This window comes from Mizuhopecten yessoensis, unplaced genomic scaffold (assembly GCF_002113885.1).
Source record: "Mizuhopecten yessoensis strain PY_sf001 unplaced genomic scaffold, ASM211388v2 scaffold5825, whole genome shotgun sequence".
NCBI classification, from domain to species: domain Eukaryota; kingdom Metazoa; phylum Mollusca; class Bivalvia; order Pectinida; family Pectinidae; genus Mizuhopecten; species Mizuhopecten yessoensis.
Window position 1 is genome coordinate 1,323 of NW_018406242.1, and position 12,506 is coordinate 13,828.

A 12,506-nucleotide genomic window follows, 5' to 3' on the forward strand; every position below is an offset into this window, starting at 1 on the left:
AGCAACCTCTTCTGAATAACCATGGGTCCCAGGATGTTTATGCTTTGCAAGTTGCATCCTGAGATGAAAGGCTATACAATGTGTTCAACATAATGACTTTGTTCGACTTTCAATCACAGTGGTGAAATGTTTAAAAAAAAAATTAACAGGGTCTTTTGAATGAATTTTAATCATAAATACTGATATTTTGCCTGTTATTTTAGATCACTTTTAAGGTTACAAGTGTGAGTTTTATACCAGGTGAGCGATGCAGGCCCATTGGGCCTCTTGTTCCTGTTGCATTTTTATTATCAGATCCTCACAATGGTTGCATTGGTCTGCATTACCATGGCAGCTGGCGTCAATATTCGACTGACCTGGCGCCAATTTGTCCTTAAAGCCTGTATTCTAGCCTTCCTCATTAGTATTCCTATGACCTGGTATGAACTTTACAAGGTAAGTCCAACAGACCTACAATAGACACAAAAAAATAAAGATAATTTTAGAGTCAAGTTGTGCATTCTTTTTGGATGACATGAATCTCCAAATTGATAGGAAGTACATTTTTAGCTCGCCTATTCAAAGAATAGAAGAGGGGGGCTAATGTAGTCACCCCGGTGTCGGCGTCGGCATCCCACCTTGGGAGGTTTAAGTTTTTGGGCAAGTTTTTTCCAGACAGTGTTGTATCATCACACTCAATACACAGTTGTCTGTTATGAGTTTAAATCATTTAAATCGAGTGTAAGCAATGCACTGGACCATATTTTCATATTTTATGGCCCAAAAACAGCTTAATTGGACTTACAGTGTAGTAAGATTTGAGGTTAAAGTATTTGGGCAAGGTTTTTTGTGAAGTTTGGACAACCACCATCAATAGGCTGTTGTCTATTATAAGGTTGAAGTATTTATATGGAGTGTTAGCAATGTTCTGGACAGTATTTTCATATTTTAGCGTCCAAAAACAGCTTTATTGGACTTTGTTAATTTCTTAACAATTAATTCACATAGATGTTTCTACACAATTAATGGTCCTTGAAATATGCTGGTGGTAAGTGAGGTGGCAAATAAAATGACAGGCACTTTATCAACATTTTACTATACATGTGTTTCTATTGATAGTTGCAGTATTATAATAACATACATAGGCGAGCTATGCTGTTTTCCAACAGCTCTTGTTCAATATTATTTTACTGAAAATTTTAACTTAACACACAAATAAGCAGTCTGTTGGATATTTGCCTTATCTGACACATGCGATAGGTGTCCAGGGAATCAAGTATAGTACGATGTCTGCTCAACGTAAAATTGCTCTTACGATGGTCACTCCTTTAGTCTTGATTTTGAATTTCATTCATAAAATGTTTGCAAATGCTCTCCCTGCCAACCTACAGTGACGTCATTTTGCGGTTAGCCAACATATGCTAGAGAACACATTCAGAATTTATGTCAGTATTTAATAAACTGGTCAGAGAAATTTGAAAAATACAACAATGCATGTATGGTATATTATATGATTAATAGACATATTCTGATATACTTCCTTACAATACCATACTCGCTAATAATATTTGTGCTTCCTGGAGCAGAAAGCTTCCTCTGACAATCTATGAACAGGAGTGCTTTGACCTAATTTTAGCTCACCTCCACAAAGGACTAGGGGCATTGAGGGTCATTTTCCAGCCTCATTGGGATTTAGAATTAGTTCATATATTCGTAATCAGGAATAAATGAAGTACGCTAATATGAAGTTTCAAACTGGTTTAGGAGATATGGCATTACAAAGAGAGATATAATGCTGAATATTGTCTAGTGTGCGCTATTTAGTTGAAAATTGGCCATTTTGAAGCAAATTATCTAAACACTCTTCAAGTTTTGAAAGTCTTTGCATGCAACAAACAACTAAATATTTGACATGCTTAAACATTGTTATACCAATGTTCATTCATATAAAGGAAAAAAATTTTGTCACATGCAGAGGCTTTCATTTCTGTATGCTAACTTTTCAAAAACACCATATTTTGGTTATTTCTGCATAGCAACGCAGTTTCATTGCTAAGATAGGGCATCTACACATGCACATTTGTAAAAATCTACACCAAGAAAGATAGCTCCTATTAACCAATATGATGTTTAAAGCAGAAATAGGCAAATAAATGCAAGTTGAAATTTTTACTTTTTATGGGCAAAAAATGACCCATAATGCCCCAAGTCTTTTGTTCTAGGGCAAGGTGACTCAACATTGTAGGGGCTCAGTATGGGATATTGGGCCATAACTTGGTAATGGTGGAAATCCCCACCCTACAACCATATACTTCCATGGTTGACATGGTTAGACAAATACATTCTGCCTGCCAGAATTTGCTCTGAGATCCATTTAATTAAGAAATTGGGCCATAATTTGGAAATGGTCGATATTCTAACCCTATAGACATATATACAGTGAGTTGCTAGGCATGAAGGGATGAATACACTTTTGCCACCAAGATTTATCCTAGGATCAGTGTCCACCCAAGGGACAGGGTCCTGTAGGGATTCTTGGTTATAACATTGAAACAGGGGAAATCCTTTCCCTTCAATCCTGTATACCCATGCTCGACATCAATAAAAAAAAATACATCCATGCTTCCACAATTTACCATAGGGGTCAGTCCTCACTTCGGAGGTGAGGCCTAATAGCTATAAAGTGCTAGTCTGGGGTCAAAGGTCAACATGGGTTAAAAGCTTTGACAATCTTCTTCTCAAGTTCAATAAGGCCCAGGGTCATGATATTTGGCCAGTAGACACCTGGGATGGAATACTATAAAATGTTTTCGTTAAATGACCTTTACCTACTTTCAAGGTCACAGGGGTCAAACATGGTAAAAACTTCGAACAACAATATCTTAAGAACCATTTGGACTAGAGTCATGGTACTTGGGTATGTTGTAAAGACCAGCTGTGCAAATCCTTTTCTTAATTACAGTAATGAGGTCAAAGGTCAACTTTAAGTGCTAGTCAGCAGTAAAAGGTCAACATTGGTTAGACGCTCGAACAATCTTCTTTTCAAGTGCTATAAGGTCCAGGGTCATGATATTTGGCCAGTAGGTACCTGGGAAGGAATGCTCTTCATTAAAATGACCTTGACCTATTTTTAAGGTCACAGGGGTCAAATATGTTAAAAACTTCAAACAACAATATCTTGGTCTAGAGTCATGATACTTGGGTATGTTATGTAGACCAGCTGTGTAAATCGTTTTCTTAATTACATTAATGAGGTCAAAAGTCATCTTTAAGTGCTAGCCGGAGTCAAAGGTCAACATGGGTTAAAAGCTTCAAAATTTCAAATTTCAAACTGTTTAAGAGATGTTAAAATGTCTTTTGATCTAGTTACCAAATTTGATCTGAAGTTACCTATATGTAACAAAGGCACAGGTGAGAGATACAGGCCGTCTGGGCCTCTTATTAGCTCACCTGCCATAGGGCAAGTGAGCTGATGCTATAGCGCAGCGTCCGTCGTCCGTCCTTCTGTCAACTTTTAAAACACTACTAGACCTGAACGGCTCAATAGATTTCGACTAAATTTGGTCTGGAGCATCCTTGGGCCAAGGGCACTCAATTTTGTATAAACGGTGGGTGTTGCCCAACTGGGGGCAGAGAAGCGGGGCCAAATAGGGGAAATAGAGGTAGTTGACTTAGTCCTTTGGTCATAATGGATGCTACCCCCTTATCAGTTTTAAACCAAATTAACTTCACGCATCCTTTGGACCAAAGATTGGATGTTGGATGTTGAAGCCCTGATTTAAAGATAATAATATGATGATTCAATAATTTGAAAATTTTCGTTTACAAATTTGCACTGTTTGATAACATTGATGATTTTCAAATACTGATACAGTTTATAGTTTTACATCTTAGTGAACCAGCTAACCATGGAATTTTGTATCATTAAGATCATTTGTAAGCATTAAAACATGAAAGCCTGTACATGTACCAATTTATGATGTAAATTTCATTGAAAAGATTTTTTTTTTTTCATTCTGATTTTGTGTTACAGACTTAATACAGATTAAAGGACTTACACAACTAAATCATTTACTATATGTTATTACCAAACAGTTAAGCTAATAACTTTAATATTTGAAGTTCAAAACTAGTGACAACTGTCTAGATTCATAAATTCATACCTTGCAAAGGCTACAAAATGACTTTTTTGGTAGGTGTAGTGGCATATTGGAGTGTCACAGCGCCAAGTAGTTGACAACCGAAACTTTACAAGCAAAACCGGTGACCCAAAACAGAAACGCCCCCGGACATTTTGCCCCTGTGCAAATCCGCACACAGACATGGAAATATATCAAAAGTATATATTGATCAAAAGTTAAATACCTGAACATTTCATTTAGCTAACAATATGTCATCAGTTCCTTGTTAATCTCCTTCAGTGGCCCAGTAATTAGCCAGAATTTATTTCAGATAAGAACTACAAACATATGAAACACTTGCTGATTGACTGATTTAGTTGTGCGAGTCCTTAATGCCAGTCGGATCTGAAACTGTATAACCCTGTTGTTTGTGCCATGAACTACAGGCACCAATGTTCATTTGTTTTGATGAAAATTACTTAAATTTAACTCACTAAAGTCATAAACAAACATAATTTTCATGACTTGTAAATACTGTTGTAAAATGTTGTAAATTCTCAAAATCTTTATAAGTTGATTTCTTAAAGCTAGCCTCCTGACTAGGAAATTCTCGTATTTAACATTACACTCATGTGTTGTTAACACCAGGCCGTGTATTTCTGTGCATCATTGTACGACAGAATGTGAGTCGATATTATTTGTACATGCCTGTGCACTGTAATCAAAGTTTATTGTATACAAGCACTCAATGGTACAGCAAGTTTACTGATCATGAGTGTTTTTTCTGGTCTTTTAAATGACAGTTAGGGGTGATGTTTCTGAATGGGAAAATCGATAAGTATTGACCTACATTTTGGGACAGTATTTAGATGTGTAGATTTGCTAACTAATATTAGTACTTGTATTCAAACTGCAACTGGTACTGGTTATCCATCCCAGCCTTTCTACATCTACTTACAGTCTTTGGTCCAGGGTAAGCTAAGAACGAACCAGGTAATACCAATAAATTTAAATAAGAATTCTGCATATTGGTGGGGTATTTTGTTTATGTACTTAATAGAAATGCTGAATGACTATTATGGAATAGACTGTCTTATCATTAAAACCACAGGTATAGAATTTTTCCCTATGTGATTTGTAGGCAGCTGAGATCCAACAGCAGACTGCCGCAATGAAGGATGCACCACCAGAGTGTGTGAGAGACAAAGAAGACTTGGATGAAAGCACATTTGACACTTTGTTAGGTGTTGCTCAATCAGCTTTTCGTGGATTGTTCACATTTGAAAAAGACAATTGTCAGAAATACTATGAACACATGCTGATCAGCCCATTCCTGAAGGTTCCACCAACAAAGGTAGGCAAAGTAGAGGTTCTTCACACAAAAGTAAGGGATCCAAAGTAAATGTTCTATCCACCAAGGAAAGGGAAATGGGAAGGTCTATCAGTAACATTCACAGTAGAGGTTCCTCTCACCAAAGTAAGTGAAGCAATGAGTCTATCCATAAAAGTAAGGGAAGTAGAGATTCAATCCACCAAGGAAAGGGAAGTGAAGGTTCTATTTACCAAGGAAGAGGAAATAGAAGTTCTATCCAAGGAAATACAGTTGTGGGATCGCACAATTTTACACGATGTGCTGTGTTATTTACCTATTCTGTTACCTGAGAGCTAAACCCATTCCTGACAGCCTAACAGTCACTGTAATGCTGTGTAACACACATTTTAAAATTGAACATAATCCTAATTAATTTGATGAGAAATTTTTATATACAGTGTTCCTAATTCTATAAGAGATTCTGGATGGGTTTTGTTCTGTAATATTGATCAACCAATTGTACCAAATCACAAATTTGTGCAGAGAGAAGCGCACAACGATGCAAACGATTGTTAAAAGCGCACAGTTGTGTGCACCATGTGTGGAAAATGTATGGAGGGTGTGTACACGATGTATGCACAATGTGCGCACACTATTATTAGTGCGTTGTGCGGTCACATGACTGTAGAATTCCTATCCGCCAAGGAAGGGAAAGTAGATATTTATCAACAAAGGTAACGGAAGTAGAAGTTCTATCCACCAAGGTAGAATTAAAGTTTCTATCTACAAAGGTTAGGGGAGTAGAATTCCTATCCACCAAATAACAGAAATAGAAGTTCTATCCACTAAGGTAGAAGTAACATTTCTATCTACAAAGGTTAGGGGAGTAGAATTCCTATCCACCAAGGAAGGGGAAGTAGATATTATATCAACAAAGGTGATGGAAGTAGAAGTTCTATCCACCAAGGAAGGGGAACTAAAGGCTATATCCATCGAGGTTAGGGAAGCAGAGGTTCTATCAACAAAGGAAGGGAAAGTAGAAGTTCTATTCACGAAATAACAGAAGTAGAAGTCTAATCCACCAAGATAACGGAAGAAGAAGTTTGATTTACCAAGGTAGAAGTTCTATCCATCAAGATAATGGAAGTAGAAGTTCGAATTACCAAGGTAGAGGAATTAAAAGTTCTATCCACCAAGTTAAAGAAAGGAGAAGTTTACTCCACTAAGGTAAGGAAAGTTGAGGTTCTATTTACCAAGGTTAGGGAAGTAGAAGTTCCATCCACCAAGGTAAGGGAAGTAGAGGTTCTATTCACCTAGGTAAGGAAAATGGAAGTTCTATCCACCAAGGTAGGAGAAATAAAAGTTCTATCCACCAAGGTAGGAGAAATAAAAGTTCTATCTACCAAGGTAGGAGAAGTAAAAGTTCTATCCACCAAGGTTAGGGAAGTAGAGGTTCTATCCACCAAGGCAAGGGAAGTAGAAGTTCTGTACACAAAGGAAGAGGAAGTAGAGGTTCTATCCACCAAGGTAAGGGAAGTAGAAGTTCTATCCACCAAGGTAGAATTAAAATTTCTATCCACCAAGGCAAGGAATGTAAAGGTTATATCCACCAAGGTAAGGAAAGTTAAGGTTATATCCACCAATGTAGGAAAAGTAGAAGTTCTATCCACGAAGGTAAGGGAAGTAGAAGTTCTATCCACCAAGATAAAGGAAGGAGAAGTTTACTCCACTAAGGTAAGGAAAGTTAAGGTTATAACCACCAATGTAGGAAAAGTAGAAGTTCTATCTATCAATCTTTGATTGATAGCAAACATGTTCATAGTCTTTCAGGTATATTGTTGGCCATGATTTAAAGATGTTATTGCAACATTTTTCAAGTATGACAAAAATCTGATATGGCTAATCTTAAAATCGCCATAACTGAAAAAAATGTTTATTATATAGCATTCATGCATTATACCATTTGCAGATATTGCTTAGGGCTATTTCACAACTTTTTCATTTTTAAACTTTTCTTAAAAAATCTTTTTGCAGTGGATTTGGAATTCCATCCCAATGAATCAGCTGTCATCAGTTTTTCTGTAGCATTTGCCATTAATCTCCTATGCTATTTTGAATATATCCTTTGATCTCAAAATCTTACTGCCAAGAAACGTTCCTAACTTGAGCCAATCTGATACACGCTGGTAATACTACATCAATAACTACGTACTCTCAATCTTAAAAAGTATGGAAGTTTACATTTCTACTGCAGTGGGTATAGTCAGCCATTCTTAAACATGGCAAACCCAACCGATATATACAAAATGCCAGTTTCAATTCATCACCATGATGTAGATAGTCAAAGGACTACATGACTTTTACAGACTACCTTCGTATACAACACCGCCCCGCCCATTGGCTGCCTATATTAATCCATTCTTTCTCTTACGTCATTTCGCACTCTGGGAATCCCCCACTACTCAGTTAGCTACTGTAGACTTGCACAAGTTCATGCCTGATACTTGGTATAACTGAATTTTCATTGACTACAAACACTGCACATTTTCTTACTCAAAGTCACAGCTGTGCTACATGTGCATAAGGATTTTTTTTTTAAATCTCTGTCAACTGTTAGAAGCGAAAGACCATGGTCAAACCCAAATCAGTCCTAACGGTGAAAAGCCCGTCAAATTATTAGCCTAAAATTTCTAGTTATTATTATTCTACACAAATCTGGTCACAGCCTTTTCTCTTAAAAGACAGCAGGTATATCCTATATTTTGACATACTGTAGGTCATGGTCTTGAAATGCCATTGAAGTATTTTCAACTTCATCAAAAATTCAATATGGCCACCATGACCTATAAATTGTTTTTTTTTACCTTTTTTAAAACAGCTAAAACAGGGCTAAATTTGACCTATGCCATTTAATTAGGGAAAAGGTGAAGTTTAAATTCCCGCCATTGGGTCAAAGGTCACTTATTTTTAAGGTCAAAGGTCACCTTTTTTTTTTTTCAAACTTTCATTTTTCACTTGTTTTTGAAAAATTCTTCCTGTAATCGATAGTAAATGGCAATCTGATCAATTTGAAATATTTATTGTTTCTGAAACATTTCCCTTTAACATCATATGAAGTGTATATTATTGCCTTTGAGCCGACAATATTATTAACAGACCATAACAATCTTCTCCTCCAATTCTGCTATTGTAATATTAACCACAATTGGTACATGTATTTCTCTGGAGGCTCTTACGAACTATTGTTTATTTTTGGAGCAATTGATCGGTTAATAGCCTCTATTTCCTTAACAATATCAAGCACAAATTTGATACGTTTAGCTTATTCTCTCATATTATTTTAGCAAAAAATGTCAACTTTTGGTTTTCGGTAACGTCACGCTACCACAATTGTTTTGAGTTTTTTAGTGATCTTTAAAAATTCAGATCTTGTATCTGGAATGTTTCTTAATTCTTGACAAAGACTACCTATGGTGGTTCATTTTCAGGAAAAGTTATATATCTAAGTAATTTGTTTTTGAAAATAGAACGCTTAACTCTGAGTGAGATTTCGTCCGTTTTTTCAGCCGTAATTAGTACCCAAATTGGTACACCATATCACAGGCTATGGAATTTGTATATATTCACTTAGGTTATAAGGACCAGAAATCAACATTTAAACATGCTTATATTTAACCCCTTGAAAATTCTCCAAAATTTCGTTGATATACGTCGTTTTTACTGGTTTTCTGATATGTTTACTTTGAAGTCATCGTGTACTCTTAAAATGTTCATAAAAACAAAACTATTCGGCAGAAATGCTGATAAATATCTCTTTTGTTCTACTGTCAAAGGAAAATGCTCAAATTTAATTTTAAAGTACTATTCGAACAATTTTCTGACTGTGTACCAATTTGGGTAGTGTACCAATTGTGGTAGTGTGACGTTAGGGGTCAAAGTTCAAATTCACTATCGGGTTTGAAAAAAAATTGTTAACCTTGATCGAATATCAAGGTAACAAAGGTCAATTGTTTGAAAAATTTAGCATCTGATTGGCCGGGACATTTTCGATTTAAATGACATTTTGAGCCAGTCCAAATTGTTGACCAAAATTGGAAGATACATGTGTTCATCTTGGATATTGTTAAACCTAAACTGTCCTAAAGTGTCAAAGTGTAGCTAGCAATCATGAAAAGCACGTCAAATTGTCTATTAGAATTTCTAGTTATTATTAGTTTGTGTAAAAAAAGACCAACTGATGGTTAATATGAGTATTTGATCAGTTTTTTATTGATACATTTCAGGCCTTAGCTGTAACGTTTGTCCGTTTTTTCGTGACACCGTTAAAAGATGTTGGGGAGGCTTTAGGAGAGTTTCTGCGAGCCTTACTTATTGACTTACCCATCACATTGTACCCAATTGCCATTGCTGCTGTGACAATATTCTTTTTCCTCTTCCTGTTCATGTGGATGGGCTACAGCATCCGTCTGCCATTCTTTTTGTCCATTGAGCCTGGCCAACCAACTGTGGCAGTAGGTGATACAGGCACTCAGGAAGCTATAGAAGAACATAGCAGAGACCTGCAGAACCAGGTGTGTATAATCTTTATGAAACACTACCAGTGCGGTGTGTCAATGCTCGTACATAAGGACCGTTATAAATTCATATAAATGTTTGGAAGGCTACTCAGATAATTAATTTAAAGTTTAAAAAAATAGTGTTGATCATAGTGCTTTTTCTAAATTTACTCATATATCAATGTAGATTCACTGAAACTATATTATCCTAGCAACCATGGCTATCATAGTTACATGTGTAGCAACCAGCTTCAACCAACGGAATGGCCAAGTGAGCTTATGCCGTGATGCGGCATCTTTCGTAGGTCCGTCATCAACTTTTTGCTTTGAACAACTTCTTCACAATAACCAAGAGGCCAAGGGTGATGATATTTGGCTCTAGTAGCATGCTGGGATGAAGGGATACAAAACTTGTGCAAACAAATGACCTTCCACCATATTCAAGGATCCCCACCCCATAATCATAAATAAAATTGCTGGGCAATTTCCTGAAAAATCTAATACAGATGTGCTACAAGTATTAGGCCTGGGATCTTGCCCATTCCCAGGGTTCTTATGTAGAGAACATGTTGCCATGATTGCTTATATATCCAGGTGAGCGATACAGGCCCTCCAGGCCTCTTGTTTATAGACATTTATATACCTAAGATAAATTTATTGTTAGTGTTTATGTATGAAAATGTATTCCTATATAATTGTGTTGTGTTTCAGATGCAGGCTATACAGGATGCACTGGTGAGTCAGGAGAAGAAAGTGATGGAGAGCATGATGCACATTGAGAGAGTCCAAATGGCTTCCATTGAGTATGGTGCATCTTTACAACAGCAGGGTTCAGGGGATAACTGTCCTCCTACCCTAACACAGAGGAGTAAAGCTCCAGAATCCCCTCAGATGTACATAGAGGCATCAAAGCATGACATTGAACAAAGTTTATCATCAGCATCATCAGGAGGTAGCATTGTGGAACATTGTCCTAACATTGTAAATATAAAAATAAAATCTCCAATTCCTTGTTCTGAGGTTGCAAATTCAGAAAACTGGACACAAATTACAAATGATGATACAATCAATGATGAGGAGGTGATTGGGGTTAAAAGAGACACAGATTCAACTCCACCAGTAGCAGACAGTGTTGGGGTGGCCGGTACAGAGACTAATCACACACAACAATCAAATGAAGTGATGACACTTAAACCAGCATACGTGTTTGATCCCAACCCTTCTTGATTGATCCATTGTTTCCTTTTCATAACACTTGATGGATTATTTACCTTGATTTTTTTTGGAATAATTTGCCATTTCCTTGATTGACATAGCAGGCATAAACATGTTGGTGTTATTGTTTTCATTTGGATTACAAACTAGAGATTTGTTTTTGTGAACAAAACGATATCCTAAAAACTTTGCACTTATTAGACCTTTGACCTAATGACAGTGCACTCTATGTCATCGGTGGGAGGATATCTTTGACTTAGCACTTATTAGGGCTTTTCACCTACTGGTGAAAAGACCTATTGTTTTTGTTAAGTTTCTTATTATTCTTATTATTCTTATTATTCTTCTTATTATTATTATTCCGTACTTTGTGAATTCTGTTTCTTTTGATTGGTAAACGATAGGTTTATAGTCTTTTAAGTATGTTGTAGGAAAAGGTCTAAAGCTGATCAAGCAACATTTTCAAGTAGGTCAAAAATTAAATATGGCCGCCATGACGTCATAGGTCAAAATCTTAAAATGACCATAACTCAAAAATGGTTCAATTTACAGAATTGACGCAATTATATTAAATGTAGATAATCTTCGGGGCTAACTTTTATTCCATTATAATATTTCATTTTAAGGTCAAATAAAAAAGCTTGCTGTTGGGTCAAAGGTCACAATTTAAAAAAAAAAAACATTCATTTTTCATTTTTTTTTTTTAATTCTTCTACATATCGAAGGAGAATGCCACCAATGGTTGACCTTGATCAACTATCAAGTTCACAAAGGTCAAATGTTTAAAAAAAAAAAAAAAATCTTCAATCCAGAATGTTCAAAAATTGTTCGTAAGATTTACTTTATATTCAGGTATGATGTGGACAGCACCAATGCACATATTTTTGTCAATAAAAATTTTGAGTTGACCGGGTCAAGTTTTGAGTTATTTAGGGGTCAAATTTCATATGTGCTATTTCAAGATAATGATTTCAGAAAACTTTTTCTAGAGTTCTACAAGGTCTTGAGTCCTACTATTTGATACATACCATGGTCAGGTAATTGACTATCAAGTTTAAAAAAAAAAAAATTGACCTTTCAAGGTCACAGAGGTCATATAAGTAAAATTATTGAAACCCCTTTTTCTGAATAACCAATTATCAATTATTCCAGGGTAACGATGTTTGGCAAGAAACATGCTTGAATGAAGGGCTTTAAAGTGTGTGCAAATGAATGACCTTGACCTACTCTAAATATTATTTCAAAAGTGAAAGTCGAAAACCGTTTTCATTTTTGTGCGATTTTGAAGTGTTTTCAGTACTCCCAGTACTTTGATTTATATTG

At 36.0% G+C, this 12,506-nt stretch overlaps 1 protein-coding gene across 1 annotated transcript; it reads left to right on the forward strand.

Moving 5' to 3' along the window:
- The first annotated feature begins 265 nt into the window (after window positions 1–265).
- Window positions 266–12,095, forward strand: LOC110451148. Its single transcript, XM_021499010.1, has 4 exons — window positions 266–435; window positions 5,242–5,454; window positions 9,696–9,983; window positions 10,680–12,095. The coding sequence occupies exons 1-4, from the start codon at window positions 304–306 to the stop codon at window positions 11,193–11,195; spliced, it is 1,149 nt and encodes a 382-aa protein (XP_021354685.1). The 5' UTR covers window positions 266–303; the 3' UTR covers window positions 11,196–12,095.
- The last annotated feature ends 411 nt before the right edge of the window (window positions 12,096–12,506 follow it).